This window comes from Chlorocebus sabaeus, chromosome 29, assembly GCF_047675955.1.
Source record: "Chlorocebus sabaeus isolate Y175 chromosome 29, mChlSab1.0.hap1, whole genome shotgun sequence".
Classification (NCBI taxonomy): domain Eukaryota; kingdom Metazoa; phylum Chordata; class Mammalia; order Primates; family Cercopithecidae; genus Chlorocebus; species Chlorocebus sabaeus.
The window spans coordinates 3327018-3345624 of NC_132932.1; the positions used below are offsets into that span (position 1 = coordinate 3327018).

General features: G+C 41.7%; 2 protein-coding genes across 2 annotated transcripts in view; both read left to right on the forward strand.

The window, feature by feature from the left end:
• Window positions 1–18607, forward strand: part of LOC103231361 (ribonuclease pancreatic) — a 183302-nt gene that overhangs the window by 52719 nt on the left and 111976 nt on the right. The window lies entirely within an intron of this gene.
• Window positions 1037–18607, forward strand: part of LOC103231364 (seminal ribonuclease-like) — a 62281-nt gene continuing 44710 nt past the window's right edge. The window contains 1 exon segment of the mRNA XM_037987615.2: window positions 1037–3071. Within this exon segment, the coding sequence (XP_037843543.2) occupies window positions 3026–3071 (46 nt within the window). The 5' untranslated portion in view covers window positions 1037–3025.

An 18607-nucleotide genomic window follows, 5' to 3' on the forward strand; every position in this document is an offset into this window, starting at 1 on the left:
AATGCTGTTGATTCTCTAACAACTCCCAAATACATACTTACTGCCCAGCTGTCTCTCTTTGGACTAGTACATCGGACTGTCTATTTGACATCTTCACTTGGAGGTCTAATAGACCCTTCAGACTTAACATGTCCCACATTATCTGGGTGTGGTGGTATGCACCTGTAACCCTAGCTACTCGGGAGGCTGAGGCACAACAATCGCTTGAACCCGCGAGGCGGAGGCTGCAGTGAGCCGAGATCGTGCCACTGCACTCCAGACCGGGTGACAGAGCCAGACTCTGTCTCAAAGAAAAAAAAAAAAAGCTACCCATTTCTTCCCGCATTCTACTTCCTGCTTTATTTTTTCCATAGAACTTATCACCTTAACGGTCTAATTTACATATATGTTTGTTGTCTGTGAGTATACATTGTGTGCCTATGTCACTAGAATGTGACCTCCGTGAAAGCAGAGATTTTTTTTGAATGTATGTCCTGCGTTCTCTGATGACTCCCACGTACCTCTAACCGTACCTGGCACATAGGTACTCAAGAAATGTTTCCTGAATAAGGCTCCTCAAATCAAGAGCCCCAGTGGGCCCTATGAATGCTGCGAAATAATTGTACTATAGGGACCCATTTGTGGGAATACTCACAGCACTAAAACCCCTTAGTTAAGAGGGATCTGAACACCAAGACGTTTCTGCATAACTCCTATAGCCACCACACACTGTCCCTGAGATGTCAGAGTCACTGACGGATTTGGGCCCCAGGACAGCCTTTACCAGCTGCTGGTGTGGCCGAGTCTCCATTCACGAGTCCTAGGCTGGTAGGTTCACTAAGGTGTGCAGACACCCCCACTCCTCCTGTGACAAGTTGCTGGTGGCCGCTGAGCGTTCTTGGCGGCAGAGTTGCACCAGCGGCCTTCGGCCATCCGCGATGATCGCAATGTGTAAGTGCGCCTTCCAGCCAGCAGAGGGCAGGAGTGGCTGCGATGTCCCAGGCCGGGCTTGCGCGGGCTCCTTCCGGCGCCTTTCACTGCTGGTTCCACCTCTCTCTTCAGCTTGCCGCTTCTTCCAGGGCGGGAGTGAGGGAGGGGAGGAACGCTGGAGGAGTGAGCGCGTGCGGGTGTGCGGTTGTGTGGTAGTGCAAGGAAGCATGTGCTTCTGGAAAGCTTTGCCGGGATGATGCTCTCTGGGCTCACGGGTACGATTTGCCCGCAGCGAATGTTTGTACTATGCAGACATTGAAATAGAATGAGGTCCACTCGTCTTCCAATGGCGGGTCACAGGCTCCTGGGAAGGGGATCTGAAGCCATTCCACCGAGCCACCCCGCTTCCTTTATGGAGATAATCCCCAGACTTGCCCTCACCGCGTTGGAAAGAGCTGCCTGGAGGGAGGACGCCGAGCTGGGGCAACTCCTCCGGCGCGGCCGCTTAAGCGCTGAGGCTGATTCCAGCAGCCGCCACAGTGGCCGGCAGGGGACGCTGTGCCGCCGAGACCCAGCGGGCCGAGAGGCACTAAAGTTGTGTCTCCCTTAGCTGAGACGGACTTGAACTTCCAAAAGCCTCCTTAACCACCGAGGAAGCAGCAGAATGAACAGGCTTCAAATAATGAGCGCTTGCTATATGCCACGAGCTCTCCATTGCGGAGGCGGCTGGATGTGCAGAAGGAGGGCAGGGCGGGGAAGGAGGGACGGCTGCTCCACTCTCGGCCTGTCGGCCGCGGGCGGCAGGCTTGGGGTTTGGAGGTCAAGTCTATGCCGCATCGCTAGAGTAGTTTACAGTGGTGGATTTCAACTGTAAATTGAAATTCACAGCTTCGTTCTTTAAACTGTATTACCAGGGATCATTCCTTAGCAGGCTCAGAAAGGGCTACAGTGAGGTAGGCTGTTTGATTTTTCTTTTACATATACAGATACGTTGTACATGCAAATGGCAGAGGTAAATTCAAACATTAGGAGAGCAAATGTAGCGAAAAGGATGATGACATCCTACTTTTCTTTTCCAGATGCAACAATTTGCAGTTTTTTGATATCCTTTTACTGTCTATGCATATCTACATGTTATATTCATAAGCTCATTGACATATATAGGTAGTGTTTATCTCCTATTTCCCACCCACAAATAGTAACATTCTGTACACAACGTTTTACACCATTACCTCTTTCCACTAACAATGTATTTTAGACATATTTTATGCCAGTAGCAAGAGTATACCTCATTCTATTTTGATGTCTGCATAGTACAGGCATACCTCAGAGATATTACGGGTTTGGAACTAGACCACTGCAATTTTTATTTTTATTTGTTTATTTATTTATTTATTTATTTATTTTGAGACGGAGTCTCGCTCTGTCGCCCATGCTGGAGTGCAGTGGCGCGATCTCTGCTCACTGCAAGCTCCGCCTCCCGGGTTCATGCCATTCTTCTGCCTGTGCCTCCCAAGTAGCTGGGACTACAGGCGCCAGCTACCACACCTGGCTAATTTTTTGTGTTTTTAGTAGAGACGGGGTTTACCGTGTTAGCCAGGATGGTCTCGATCTCCTGACCTTGTGATCTGCCCACCTTGGCCTCCCAAAGTGCTGGGATTACAGGCGTGAGCCACCGCACCCGGCCACAATTTTTATTTTTTAAAACACACAATTTTTTTTTTGTTGTTTCCCAGTGCATGTAACAGTTACATTGAAGGTGGCCATTGAGACCTGAGAGCTCACAGGAAATAGAGTTCGTACATCTGTACGTTTGTGTTTCTGTAAACAAAAGTTCCTTGGCACAGTACTTAGACTATGGACAGCATTTTGAGGGTGCCAGTCCTAACTCTAAGTGTATGATACAAGTCAGTTAGTCAACCTTTATAAGCAGGTAGGGTGCAATGGACTGAGGGTGAAGCTCTGGTCTGGGCCTAGGGTGTCAGTGCAGGGATGGAAAGACATATCCAAGGAGGTGACTGGAGGGGTTAGTTTGTCAGACAGAGACTAGTCTTAGGATGCCAGTTTCCTGGAAAAACAACAGAGGAACTCAGACGTGATTCACAAGCCTGGGGCCATGACATCTGAAAAGGCCAAGCAGAGACTCGTGTGGCCCAGTGAAGGTAGGTTTGATGGTTGTGGATGCAGCCACAGGGGAGTCCCTTAATCCCTCTTACAGGTCACTGAGAGAACTGCAGAAGGCATTTCAAGTAGTCACTTACTGAAGACTGCTCTGAGCAGGTCACCCTGCCATTAGCATGGACATGGAAGGTGGGGTGGGTCAGTGACTGGGCCTCCCTGAGGAAGGCTGTTGCATGGGAAACCTTGTTTAGAGACATCCTGGGAATTTTTCTTGCCAGTTTTTCATCATTCCCTATTGGCCTTTGTTGGGGCAGATTGCACTATCTGAGGTAGTGCAATCTGCAAGAATGGCCTACAAGAGCAGTATTATTCTCCATCCCATACAGCTTCCAAAGACTTCTTGACGTTAACAATTTCTTGTGGGAGGAAAATTAATTCATAATTAGCTATCCATGGTCCTAACTCATAATTTTCTGTGGTTTTAAGAGAATGCCAGGCTTGGTTGTCTATATAAAGCACATGGACTTTATGAAAGGACACATGAGGTTAGAATGAGAGCTCTGCTACTCACCAACCACATCACCTCAGACAAGGAGCTTGCCTGCTCTGTTCCACCAGGGAAACGGTAAAACCCTTTATGAATGCAGCAAATAATAAGCCTGTTAGTGGATCACCAGCATCTTGAACACAGGTGAACATGTACGCCATCTGAGTAATGATGAAAAGAATGTGGCCTCCTGGACCGTACCTTTGTGAGTTTGAATCCCAATTGCCTTGTATGAAATGGGTGACCCAAAGTGCTGGTGGTTTCTTCTTTATTTTTAAGCCTCTTTGTTAAACCGTGAGACACAGAAACAGTGAATAGTGTTGGGATATTTTGGCTGTTTAGCACCTGCTAAATAAATGTGCATTTTAGGTTTAATGAGTTTGATGCCTCTTGTTCTCTTGAGACCAACAGTAGGTTACGGAAGGAACCTCATTAGACACGGATATGGATGAGATGCAGTATATTAATGTCTGCTGACTCACAGGTTCTCCTAGTATACTAGGCAGTCCTCTGATCTAGAAGCATGACATTATTGTAGTCATTTGTGCTTGCTGATCTTTTCCATTGAACAACTGAATGACAGTTCTGAGGGATAGTTCTTGGTCATTCCCTGCAGTAAAACTGTTAGTTTTTGCTGGAAAGTCTTAAAGTAATTATGCAACTTGTATGTAACAATAATTTCATCACACAATATTTCACTTCATCTAAATCCACACTATTTTAAGAATATTTGACTTTCAGGACCTATCAGCACAGAGATATGGATGACATTACATTTTCTGCAGAGAGTTTGCCACACGCTAGCCCACAGACATACACACGCACAGGCATATACCCACACTCACATCAGGAGCTCTGCGGAACACAGAGTCTGACCTGGAAAGAGGCTGAAAACTCCTTTATTCTAAGCTTCTTTTTTCCACCCGAGAGATGAAAGATGAGGCGATCTGCCAAGCTCCCACAAAAATTAATGGTAGATTTGGAATTGATCACTCATGCCTTTCCCTTCAATGTTCTATATGGATTAAGTGGAAATAAAAAGCAAGGTGGGCCTCTAGGTGTTATGGAATGAATTGCATCCCCCCAAAATTCATGTGTGACGCCATAACCCTTAGTAGCTCCTAAAGTGTCTGTGTTTGAAGATGGGGCTTTTAAAGAGGTAATTAAGTTAAAATGAAGCTTTTAGTTTGGGCCCTAATCGAGTTTGATTGGTGTCCTCACACACAAGAGACACTCAGGATGGGAACATGCACAGAGGAGTGACCATGTGAGGACACAGTGAGAAGGCAACAGAATATTAATATTCTGTCCCTCTAGAGAACCCTGTCTAATACACCTTGGATTTCTTGTTTCTAGAACTGTGAGAAAATAAGTTTCTCTTGTATAAGCCACCTAGTCTGTGGTATTTCATTCTAGCAGCCCCAGGAAGGAAATAGAATGGGTAATCTGTAGAGGTCTCCATGAGAAAGGGCAGGGCAGAAGAGGGGGATTAGAGAGAAGGAAGGTGCTGAAGATGGGTACTTGAGAGGGAGGGAGGAATTGTCAAGTGAGTTGATCTGATGAGTCTGTATAAGAGTGAGGAGAGATGGAGACACACGCAGTTCATGTGAAGTATGGAGGGCCCGGGTAATGGAAAAGGAGGACCAGTATCTCAGGGGAAGGGAGATATACATGCTCTACTCTTCTCCTTTTCATTCCCTCCTCTGGAAGGAAAATATGACTCCAGTGTGGACCCTCTTTCTTCTCACGTCCTGGACAAGACTGTCTTCTCTAGGTCAAGAACTAGGAAAATCTCCTCAATCCACTGCCCAGACTCCTGTCCTCCAACAGTTTGTGTCATGGGGATCCCTGACATTTGGAATGAGACAATTCCCCACAGCCCCAGCCTCTGTCTGGGTCAATTTTCCATTCTTACTTTACTGATCTATCAGAAACATTTAACATAGTATCACTCCCTCCACCTGGGATGATCTGGGAATGAGCTTCCTGTGACAGAAACAGGGATGGAAAGCATCATACGTTCAGTTGTGGTGCCCTCAAGGCAGATAGTCAGGCAGCCTCCCAGTGTGTAGGACACTGCTGTCTCCTGGCCTGTCCCCTACCCTACAGGGCTTTCATTCTCAGTCTCCTATGTGAGTCCCTCCTCTTCCCCCTGGACCCTTGTTGTTGGGGCTTCCTAAGGATCAGTGGTGGGCTTCTTCTTGATCCACATGACATCTCTTGATTTTCATCAGTGGGATCAATGGATGAAATACTATCAACTCCCAAATTAATCTTCAGCCCAGCTCTCTTGGTTGAACTGTAGACTCTTGCATCCAATTTGTTATTTGATAACACCACATGGATGTGTCATGTATGTTGCAGACTTTTTACATCCCAAGTGGAAACACTGATTGATCATCTCCCCAGATCCCCTCATCTACCAGTTCCTTCCTCGGAATTTCTATCTCAGTTGAAGATAACTCCATCATTTTCAGTGAAAACCAAAGTGGTTTGACGTAATCTTTTACGCTTTCATTCTCTAACATACTCCAGCTAATCTATGGGAAAAGACTGTTGTTTCTGCCTTCAAAACATGCCTGGATCTGATTATTGATTCCTGGTTCCCCTACAACTGCCAAGTCTGAGACACCAACACCTCCCACTGGCAGAACTGCAAGAGCCTATCCCTGTGCCCTGCTTCCACCTTCACCAACCACAGCGGCCAGAGTGATCCTTTTACGCCATAAATCAGGTCCTGCTGCTCTGCTCAGAACCCCGGAGAGCTTCCACATTTCACGGAGTAAAAGCTGGGATCCCTACAATCTCCTGTGCCCTAACGTAATGTGTCCTCCTGCATACTTTTCGGGATACATCTACTCTTTTGCCTGTCAGTCTCTTCCCTCTAGTTTCCTGACCTTTTACTGTTCCTTGAGGACACCTGGCATGTGCCTGCCTCAGGGCTACTTTAGTCCCACCCCACCTGCATGTGCCGGGCTAAGTTCTTCATCCCCTGTAAGTCTTTGCTCAAAAGTAATTTTCTCAAGGATACCTATATGAAAATGATTGTCATATTAACATGAACAAATAACAGAGCATGGATTTCTATCTTAAATTCTTTATAATTTCTTTCCTGCATTTTAGTACCTTGAAATACCTTCCCTGCAAGTACTGGGTCTTTCTCATGACCTAATAATCTGAAAATATAGTTAAACTGTTGTAAGCAATAAGGGACAGTTATGGCTTAATGAGCAGCTTATCAGAACTCAGATGATGAAAAGAGAAACCAGTTATACACTCTTTCTCCATACTCCTCTATGCTCTATCTTGGTTCACTTTTCAGGCATATGTCCTTTACATATTGGCGAGATGGTTGCAACAGCCCCAAAACCTTCTATTATCTCAGAAATAAGTAGAGGAGAAAAAGTCTCCTGCCTTCTTCCCCCAACATTCCCCAGCCAATGTCTGATTGTTTCGAGGGCCCATCTCATAACCCACCAGGACCTCTGAAATGGGATGAATGCTCAGATTAGGTCAAGTGTGGCCCAAGAATGCTGGTGGTCTTCAAACCCTTTTTGGGGTATCCGTGGGGTCTTTCCTTCCCAACCACCCATTTGTGTGAGGCCAGATTCTCTCTCTCTTATTCCAAATACAGTATAATTTTATTACCTATAATTCTCATGTCTACATTAGATCTCTAGATGCATTCATCCTTCATAGATATGATACAAAGCAGATCTACTTTGTATCCTCTGAACTACATCTCCCCATTTCCTCCACCAAACCCTCCCTGGTAACTACTGTTTTGTTCTCTATCTCTGTATAGTTGTTGTTTCGTTTTGTTTTTACAGATTCCAGATATAAGTGAGATCATGCAATTTATTTTTTCTATGTCAGTTATTTCCCTTAGCATAAGTCCAGGCTCGTCCATGTTTTGACAAATAGCAAGATCATTTTATTTCTTAGGGCTGAATAATTGTCCTTTGTATTTATGTACCACAGTTTCTTTATCCATTTGACCAGTGACAGGCACTTAGGTTGTTTCCGTATCTTGGCTATTGTGGATAATGCTGCAGGGAACATGGGAGTGCAGACGTCTTTACAGGGTAATTATTTCATTTCCTTTGTGTATGTACCCAGAGGAAAGATTGCTGGGCCACACATAGTTCTATTTTTAATTTCTTTAGAAGTCTCCATGTTGTTTTCCATAGCAGCTATACCAAATCTGCATTTCCACTAACAGCATACAAGAGTTCTCTTTTCTCCACATCCTAGACAACAGTTGTTATGTTTTGCCTTTTCTTTTCATTATTATACTTTAAGTTCTAGGGTACATGTGCACAACGTGCAGGTTTGTTACATATGTATACATGTGCCATGTTGGTGTGCTGCACTCATTAACTCGTCATTTACATTAGCTATGTCTCCTAATGCTATCCCTTTCCCCTCCCCCGAACCCACAACAGGCCCCAGTGTGTGATTTCCCATTCTTGTGTCCAAGTGTTCTCATTGTTCAATTCCCACCTATGAGTGAGAACATGCGGTGTTTGGCTTTTTGTCCTTGAGATAGTTTGCTGAGAATAATGGTTTACAGCTTCATCCATGTCCCTACAAAGGACATGAACTCATTCTTTTTTATGGTTGCATAGTATTCCACGGTGTATATGTGCCACATTTTCTTAATCCAGTCTATCATTGGTGGACATTTGGGTTGGTCCCAAGTCTTTGCTATTGTGAATAGTGCCACAATAAACATATGTGTGCATGTGTCTTTATAGCAGCATGATTTATAATCCTTTGGGTATCTTCCCAGAAATGGGATGGCTGAGTCAGATGGTATTTCTAGTTCTAGATCCTTGAGGAATCACCACACTGTCTTCCACAATGGTTGACCTAGTTTATAGTCCCACCAACAGTGTAAAAGTGTTCCTGTTTCTCCACATCCTCTCCAGCACCTGTTGTTTCCTGACTTCTTAATGATTGCCATTCTAACTGGTGTGAGGTGGCATCTCATTGTGGTTTTGATTTGCATTTCTCTGACGGCCAGTGATATTGAGCATTTTTTCATGTGTCTGTTGGCTGCATAAATGTCTTCTTTTGAGAAGTGTCTGTTCATATCCTTCACCCACTTTTTGATCGGATTGTTTGATTTTTTTTCTTGTAAATTTGTTTAAGTTCTTTGTAGATTCTGTATATTAGCCCTTTGTCAGATGGGTAGATTGTAAAAATTTTCTCCCATTCTGTAGGTTGCCTGTTCACTCTGATGGTAGTTTCTTTTGATGTGCAGAAGCTCTTTAGTTTAATTAGATCCCATTTGTCAATTTTGGCTTTGGTAGCATTGCTTTTGGTGTTTTAGACATGAAGTCCTTGCCCATGCCTATGTCCTGAATGGTATTGCCTAGGCTTTCTTCTAGGGTTTTTATGGTTTTAGGTCTAACATTTAAGTCTTTAATCCATCTTGAATTAATTTTTGTATAAGGTGTAAGGAAGAGATCCAGTTTTGGCTTTCTACCTATGGCTGGCCAGTTTTCTCAGCATGATTTATTGCATAGGGAATCCTTTCCCCATTTCTTGTTTTTGTCAGGTTTGTCAAAGATCAGATGGTTGTAGATGTGTGGTATTATTTCTGAGGTCTCTGTTCTGTTCCATTGGTCTATATCTTTGTTTTGGTACCAGTACCATGCTGTTTTGATTACTGTAGCCTTGTAGTATAGTTTGAAGTCAAGTAGCGTGATGCCTCCAGCTTTGTTCTTTTGGCTTAGGATTGTCTTGGAAATGAGGGCTCTTTTTTGGTTCCATATGAACTTTAAAGTAGTTTTTTTCCAATTCTGTGAAGAAAGTCATTGGTAGCTTGATGCAGATGACATTGAATGTATAAATTACCTTGGGCAGTATGGCTATTTTCACAATATTGATTCTTCCTATCCATGAGCATGGAATGTTCTTTCATTTGTGTCCTCTTTTATTTCATTGAGCAGTGGTTTGTAGTTCTCTTTGAAGAGGTCCTTCACATCCCTTGTAAGTTGGATTCTTAGGTATTTTATTCTCTTTGAAGCAGTTGTGAATGGGAGTTCACTCATGATTTGGCTCTCTGATAGTCTGTTATTGGTGTATAGAAATGCTTGTGATTTTTGCACATTGATTTTGTATCCTGAGACTTTGCTGAAGTTGCTTATCAGCTTAAGGAGATTTTGGGCCGAGATGATGGGATTTTCTAAATATACAATCATGTCATCTGCAAACAGGGACAATTTGACTTCCTCTTTTCCTAACTGAATACTCTTTCTTTCTTTCTCTGCCTGATTGTCCTGGCCAGAGCTTCTAACACTATGTTGAATAGGAGTGACGAGAGAGGGCATCCCTGTCTTGTGCCAGTTTTCAAAGGGAATGCTTCCAGTTTTTGCCCATTCAGTATGATATTACCTGTGAGTTTGTCATAAATAGCTCTTATTATTTTGAGATACGTCCCATAAATACCTAACTTAGTGAGAATTTTTAGCATGAAGGGCTGTTGAATTTTATCGAAGGCCTTTTCTGCATCTATTGAGATAATCATGTGGTTTTGTCTTTGGTTCTGTTTATATGATGGATTACATTTATTGATTTGCATATGTTGAACCAGCCTTGCATCCCAGGGATGAAGCCCACTTGATCATGGTGGATAAGTTTTTTGATGTGCAGCTGGATTCAGTTTGCCTGTATTTTATTGAGGATTTTTGCATGGATGTTCATCAGGGATATTGGTCTAAAATTCTCCTTTTTTGTTGTGTCTCTGCCAGGCTTTGGTATCAGGATGATGCTGGCCTCATAAAATGAGTTAGGGAGGATTCCATCTTTTTCTATTGATTAGAATAGTTTCAGGAGAAATGGTACCAGCTCCTCTTTGTACCTCTGGTAGAAATTGACTGTGAATCCATCTGGTCCTGGACTTTTTTTGGTTGGTAAGCTGTTAATTGTTGCCTCAATTTCAGAGCCTGCTATTGGTCTATTCAGGGATTCAACTTCTTCCTGGTTTAGTCTTGGGAGGGTGTATGTGTTCAGGAATTTATCCATTTCTTCTAGATTTTCTAGTTTATTTGTGTAGAGGTGTTTACAGTATTTTCTGATGGTAGTTTGTATTTCTGTGGGATCAGTGGTGATATCCCCTTTATCGTTTTCTTATTGCATCTATTTGATTCTTCTCTCTTTTCTTCTTTATTAGTCTTGCTAGCAGTCTATCAATTTTGTTGATCTTTTCAAAAAAAACCAGCTCCTGGATTCATTGATTTTTTTAAAGGTTTTTTTGTTTCTCTATCTCCTTCAGTTCTGCTCTGATCTTAGTTATTTCTTGCCTTCTTTTAGCTTTTGAATGTGTTTGCTCTTGCTTCTCTAGTTCTTTTAATTGTGATGCTAGGGTGTCAATTTTAGATCTTTCCTGCTTTCTCTTGTGGGCATTTAGTGCTATAAATTTCCCTCTACACACTGCTTTAAATGTGTCCCAGAGATTCTGGTATGTTGTGTCTTTGTTCTCATTGGTTTCAAAGAACATCTTTATTTCTGCCTTCATTTTGTTATGTACCCAGTAGTCATTCAGGAGCAGGTTGTTCATTTTCCATGCAGTTGAGTGGTTTTGAGTGAGTTTCTTAATCCTGAGTTCTAGTTTGATTGCCCTGTGGTCTGAGAGACACTTTGTTATAATTTCTGTTCTTTTGCATTTGCTGAGGAGTACTTTACTTCCAACTATGTGGTCAATTTTTGAATAAGTGCGATGTGGTGCTGAGAAGAATGTATATTCTGTTGATTTGGGGTGGAGAGTTCTGGAGATGTCTATTGGGTCTGCTTGGTGCAGAACTGAGTTCAATTCCTGGATATCCTTGTTAACTTTCTGTCTTGTTGATCTGTCTAATGTTGACAGTGGGGTGTTAAAGTCTCCCGTTATTTTTATGTGGGAGTCTAAGTCTCTTTGTAGGTCTGTAAAGACTTGCTTTATGAATCTGGGTGCTCCTGTGTTGGGTGCATATATATTTAGGATAGTTAGCTCTTCTTGTTGAATTAATGCCTTTACCATTAGGTAGTGGCCTTCTTTGTCCCTTTTGATATTTGTTGGCTTAAAGTCTGTTTTATCAGAGACCAGGATTGCAACCCCTGCTTTTTTTGTTTTCCATTTGCTTGGTAGATCTTCCTCCATCCCTTTACTTTGAGCATATGTATGTCTCTGCACATGAGACGGGTCTCCTGAATACAGCACACTGATGGGTGTGGACTCTTTATCCAGTTTGCCAGTCTGTGTCTTTTAATTGGAGCATTTAGCCTATTTACATTTAAGGCAAACAGGGTCTGGAGTGGACCTCCAGCAAACTCCAACAGACCTGCAGCTGAGGGTCCTGACTGTTAGAAGGAAAACTAACAAAGAGAAAGGACATCCACACCAAAACCACATCTGTACATCACCATCGTCAAAGACCAAAGGTAGATAAAATGACAAAGATGGGGAGAAACCAGAACAGAAAAGCTGAAAATTCTAAAAATCAGAGCACCTCTTCTCCTCCAAAGGAAAGCAGCTCCTTGCCAGCAACTGAACAAAGCTGGATGGAGAATGACTTTGATAAGTTGAGAGAAGAAGGCTTCAGAGGATCAGTAATAATAAACTTCTCCAAGCTGAAGGAGGATGTTCGAACCCATCGCAAAAAAGCTAAAAACCTTGAAAAAAGGTTAGACAAATGGCTAACTAGAATAAGCAGTATAGAGAAGACCTTAAATGACCTGATGGAGCTGAAAATCATGGCACGAGAACTATGTGACGCATGCAAAACCTTCAGTAACCGATTCGATTAACTGGAAGAAAGGGTATCAGTGATTGAAGATCAAATGAATGAAATGAAGTGAGAAGAGACGTTTAGAGAAAAAGGAGTAAAAAGAAATGAACAAACCCTCCAAGAAATATGGGACTATGTGAAAAGACCAAATCTGCATCTGATTGGTGTACCTGAAAGTGACGGGGAGAATGGAACCAAGTTGGAAAACACTCTTCAGGATATTATCCAGGAGAACTTCCCCAACATAGCAAGGCAGGCCAACATTCAAATTCAGGAAATACAGAGAACACCACAAAGATACTCCTCGAGAAGAGCAACTCCAAGATACAGAATTGTCAGATTCATCAAAGTTGAAATGAAGGAAAAAATGTTAAGGGCAGCCAGAGAGAAAGGTTGGGTTACCCACAAAGGGAAGCCCATCAGACTAACAGTAGATCTCTTGGCAGAAACTCTACAAGTCAGAAGAGAGTGGAGGCCAATATTCAACGTTCTTAAAGAAAAGAATTTTCAACCCAGAATTTCATATCCTGCCAAACTAAGCTTCCTAAGTGAAGGAAAAAGAAAATCCTTTACAGACAAGCAAATGCTGAGAGATTTTGTCACCACCAGGCCTGCCTTACAAGAGCTCCTGAAAGAAGCACTAAACATGGAAAGGAACAACCGGTACCAGCCACTGCAAAAACATGTCAAATTGTAAAGACCATCAATGCCAGGAAGGAACTGTATCAACTAACGAGCAAAATAACCAGCTAACATCATAATGATAGGATCAAATTCACAGATTCTCTTTATATAATTCAACAAAACAACACAGTGTAACAGACTGAACGCCAGGCAGATATGAGCCTCCAGATGTCTATATAGACTCAGACATTAAAGAAACTTTGAAAATGTAAAACAGTGCCATTCCTTTTTATTTTTTTTTTGTTTTAAAAAATAGGGTTATTTTTCAAAAACTATGGTCTTTATATTTGCATGTAATAATTGTATTCACTGGTTTATGGTTAATAATTATTTAAAAAATATTTTAGTTCTAATTTTTAATGAGATAAATGTGAATAATCAACATAAACAAAGGTTTTTTTGTGGTTCTTAGAAACTTTCAGGTGGTAAAGTGATCCTAAAGAACATTGGGTGGAGTGTGTTTGGATGAGATGGGGTTTGTCCCCCGCTGAAACAGAGTTCTTACTCACCCTGCAGCTACTGCTTTGCTTTGACTTTATGATGGATTATCCCAGTATCAGGCTAATATCCTAGGCATTGGGAAGGGGTATTGGTTGGAGCTGATTTGTCATGTCAAAACATCGGCATTTGGTCACTCAATCAATAACCCAGAATGATTCCTCAGAATCTCCGAATGGGGCTCTTGTACTGAGCAGTCCCATAAGGTCATATTGAGTGAGGATTTTCTGTTGTGTCTATTAAGATGCCTTAGAAGAAACTAAGCCCATGTGGTGATCACTGATGCCTCATTCTTGTGTCCAACTCAGTGAATCTTGCCTATGCATTTGCCTTTAGCAAACTGCAGGATTTGAGATTCATAGAAGTATTTTCTGTTATTGCCCTGCCATCTCTAAGTATGAGAGACATCTCATTTGTGATGCCCCCTTTTTCTTTTTTCTTTTCTTATTTTTTTTTTTTTTTTGAGACAGAGCCTTGCACTGTCACTTAGGCTGGAGTGCAATGGCACAGTCTCAGCTCACTGCAATCTCTGCCTCCCGGGTTCAACTGATTCTCCTACCTCAGCCTCCTGAGTAGCTGGGATTACAGGTGCCTGCCACCACGCCTGGATAATTTTTGTATTTTTAGTAAAGATGGGGTTTCATCATGTTGGTAAGGCTGGTCTTGAACTCCTGACCTTGTGATCCACCACCCCCCACCCCAGCCTCCCAAAGTACTGGGATTACAGGCGTGAGCCACCATGCCCAGCCTATGCCCCCTTTTTCAATCATGGCTTTGATTTTAATATATTTTCTATATGATGAGTAGACCCTGTTATAACTTATAACATCAGGTGGTTCAGAGCATCTGTCAATAGGAATCTCCTGCTCGACTGGGATCAAAAAAGTGAGGGTGGAGTCTTCAGTGACAAGAGTTGAACTCAAGCAGGCTGGCCTCCAGCTTCCTGGAGCCAGAATCAGTATTCTTGCCCTATGCTACATCCATCCTTCATTGACAAGAGAACCATGAATAGAGCCTGTGTTGAGAAGGACCCATAATGTAGGGTTGGGGTGCACCTAGGGTAATGCATAATAACATATCCGTGGTTAGTCGTGCTAAACAATTGGTTGGACCCAGTGCAGAATGAAAATGTGGGTTCTCTTCTTCAAAAAGTTTTTAGAAATTTCAAATGATGATATTGGAACATTAAATCAAGCATGGGCTCCTTCTAAGTCTGGAGCCCCGTGTGACTTCACTGTTCACACATCCACGAAGTTGACTTCGTTTGTTGCAAATTATTACAGAATGGCCCCAATCATTAATGCCTCCTAGCATCCATCCTTTTCTGTAATTCCCTTATTACAATGACCCTAGCTTGGCTTTGTGACTTACTCCGACCAAAAGACTTTGGAGTTACTTTGACTTCAGTAAAGGGTGACCATGTACACCCCTAAGTATAGTCCTTGCTGCTGCTTGGATTGTTCCAAGCTGCCTTGGAGCCTTGAGCAGCATGTAAAGGAAGACTGGGATCTGTTACTGGAGAGACCACATGGAGGGAGAGGCTGCTATGGTTTGGATGTGGTTTATTCCTGCTAAAACTCATGTTGAAATATAATTATGCTTGTAACAATATAGAAAGGTAGTGGGTCTTTTAAGAAATGTTTGGATCATGGGGGCTGCACTCTCATAAACGAATGAATGCATTTTTGGAAGACTGGGTTAGTTTTCCCGGTACTGGATTAATTACTATGAGAAAGAGTTTTTGTTTGTTTGTTTGTTTGTTTGTTTGTTTTGAGACTGGGTCTCACTCTGTCTCCATGCTGGAGTGCAGTGGCACGATCCCCCATCACTGCAACCTCTGCCTCTTGGACTCAAGTGATCTTCCCACCTCAGCCTCTCAAGTAACTGGGACTATAGGCATGTGCCGCCACCCTTGGCTAATTTTTGTATTTCTGGGGACAGAGATGGGGATTCACCATGTTACCAGGCTGATCTTGAACTCCTGGGCTCCCAAAGTGCTGGGATTACACGCATGAGCCACTGCACCTGGGCTCAGCAAGAGTTATAAAGCCAGGTTATGCCTTTTGTCTCATCCCTTTTCCAGCATGTTTGCTACCCCTTTCACCTCTCTGCCATGTCGTGATGCAGCAGGAGGTCCTCACCAGAAGCCAAACAAATGCTAGTGCTATGCTTCCTGAACTTACAAACCTCCAGCAATCTGAGTCAAATAAACCTCTTTTCTTTTTAAATCACCAAGTTTCAAGTATTCTGTTATAGCTGCACAAGAGTCTAAGCATAGGCTCTGGATGGTGAAGATATAGTAGATGGAGACCCCAGTGTTTTGGTCATCCCAGCAGATCAACTAGACATGGAATGAGGTTCTCTTGAAATCTCTAGCCTAGATTACACCTGCTGTAGCCAGTGCAGCTGATACTATGTGGAGCCAAAGCAAGTTGAGTAGCAAACCCAGAGAACAGTGAAAAATTATATGATAGATTCAGTCTACTAATGGCATTTTCCTGCTGTTTGTAAAACACCATTATCTTTTTGGAATCTTGGCTACTCCTTCAGTATATATTTTATAAATTGTTTGACAGTAGTTCCTTTTTTTGTTTTGTTTTGATCTTTGGAGATGGAGTCTCACTATCTTGTCCAGGCTGGAGTGCAGTGGCTATTCATAGACATGATCCCACTACTGATTAGCACAGAAGATTCGACCTGCTCCATTTCTGATTTGGGCTGGTTCAATTCTCCTTAGGCTACCTGGTGGTCCCTTCCTGCTAGGAGGTCACCATATTGATGCTTAACTTAATGTGCACACCCCCATCAGCTTAAGCGTACTTATAGCCCACATCTCCTGGGCTCAAGTGATCATCCTGCCTTTGCCTCCTCAGTAGCTTAGACTACAGAAGCCGGCAACAACTGTCTTTTGATTGTTCAAACCAGTTCCTTTGATTCTTTTTAAAAAAATTTTTTAAGTTTTGTGTGTACCTAGTAAGAACATGTGTTTATGGTGTACATTAGATATTTTGATACAGGCATACAATGTGTAATAATCATGTCAGGTTAAATGGGATACGCTCCCCTCAAGCATTTATCCGTTGTGTTACAAACAATCCAGTTATACTCTTTTAGTTATTTTTAAATGTACAATAAAATTATTATTTACTATACTCACTCTGTTGTGCTGATAAATACTAGGTCTTATTCTTTCTATTTTTTTATACCCATTAACCATCCTCACTTCCTCTGCATCACCCCACTACCCTTCCCAGGCTCTGGTAACCATTATTCTACTCTATCTCCATGAATTCAGTTGTTTTCATTTTTAGTTCCCACAAAGAAGTAAGAACATGCAAAGTTTATCTTCCTATGCCTGACTTATTTCACTTAACATAATTGGCCTCCAGTTCTATCCATGTTGTTGCAAAAGACAGGATCTCATTCTTCTTTTATGGCTGAATAGTATGATCTACTGATTTTCTTTCTTTTGGTTATATACCTAGCAGTGGGATTGCTGGATTTTGTGGTAGCTCTATTTTTAGTTTTTTGGGATACTTCCAAGCTGTTCTCCATAGTGGTTGTACTAATTTACATTTCTACCAACAGTGTATGAGAGTTCCCTTTTCTCCACATCCTTGCCAGCATTCTTTATTTCATGTCTTTTGGATAAAAGCCATTTTAACTGAGGTGAGGTGATATCTCATTGTAGTATTGGTTTGTGTTTCTCTGATGATCAGTGATGTTGAGCACCTTTTCATATGCCTGTTTGCCACTTATATGTCTTATTTTGAGAAATGTCTATTCAGATATTTTGCCCATTATTTGTTTATTTATTTTATTTATTAGTTTATTTTTTGGGGAGACAGAGTCTCACTCTGTCACCCAGGCTGGAGTGCAGTGGTGTCATCATCGTTCACTGCAGCCTCAACCTCAGGAGCATATTGTTTAATTTCCATGTGTTTGTATAGTTGTATAGTTTCTAAAACTCCTCTTGTTATTGATTTCCAGTTTTATTCCATTGTGGTCAGAGAAGATGTCTGTTATTATTTGAATGCTTTTGAAAGTTTTAAGATTTTGTTTGTGACCTAACATATGGTCTATCCTTGACAATGATCCATGTGCTCATTAGAATGTGTATTCTGCAGCCGTTGAATGAAATGTTCTATAAGTATCTACTAGGTTCAATTGGTCTATAGTGAAGATTTAGCCCAATGTTTCTTTGTTGATTTTCTGTCTGGAAGATCTGTCCCATGGTGAAATTGGGGTGTTGAAGTCTCCAGCTATCCAGTATTTGGGGCCAATCTCCCTTTTTAGCTCTAATAATATTTGCTTTATATATCTGGGTGTTCCAGTGTTGGGCGCATACATATTTGCAATTGTTATATCGTCTCGCTGAATGACCCCTTTATCATTATATAATGACCTTCTTTGTCTACTCTAATAGGTTTTGTCTTGAAATATATTTTGTCTGATATAACTACTACTGCTCTTTTTTGGTTTCCATTGGCATGAAATATCTTTTTCTATCCTTTTATTTTCAGTCTCTGTGTGTCTTTATAGGTGAAGTGTGTTTCTTGTAGGCAATAGATCATTGAGTCTTGTTTTTTTAAATCATTCAGCCATTCTGTGTCTTTTGATTGGAGAGGATAGTCCATCAGCATTCAATGTTGTTATTGACAGGTAAGGACTAACTCCTCCCATTTTGTTATTTGTTTTCTGGTTGTTTTGTGGTCTTCTCCTTCTTCTTTCTTTGATTCCTGTCTTTCTTTTAGTGCAGGTGATTTTCTCTGGTGTATGATTTAATTTCTTGATTTTAATGTTTTAGTATCTCTTGTATGTTTTTTGATTTGAGGTTATTATGAGGCCCCCAAACAATATCTTATAATCCATTATTTTAAACTGATGACAACTTAGCACTGATTGCTTAAACAAACCAATAAACAAGCAAAAAGAAAATTAATAAAAACCCTACACTTCATCCTCTCACTTTTTACCATTTGTTTTTCTCTTTATGTCTTATTGTACTATGTCTTGAAAAGTTGTTGTAGTTACTTTGATCAGTTTGTGTTTTTCTTTCCACTTACGATAATAG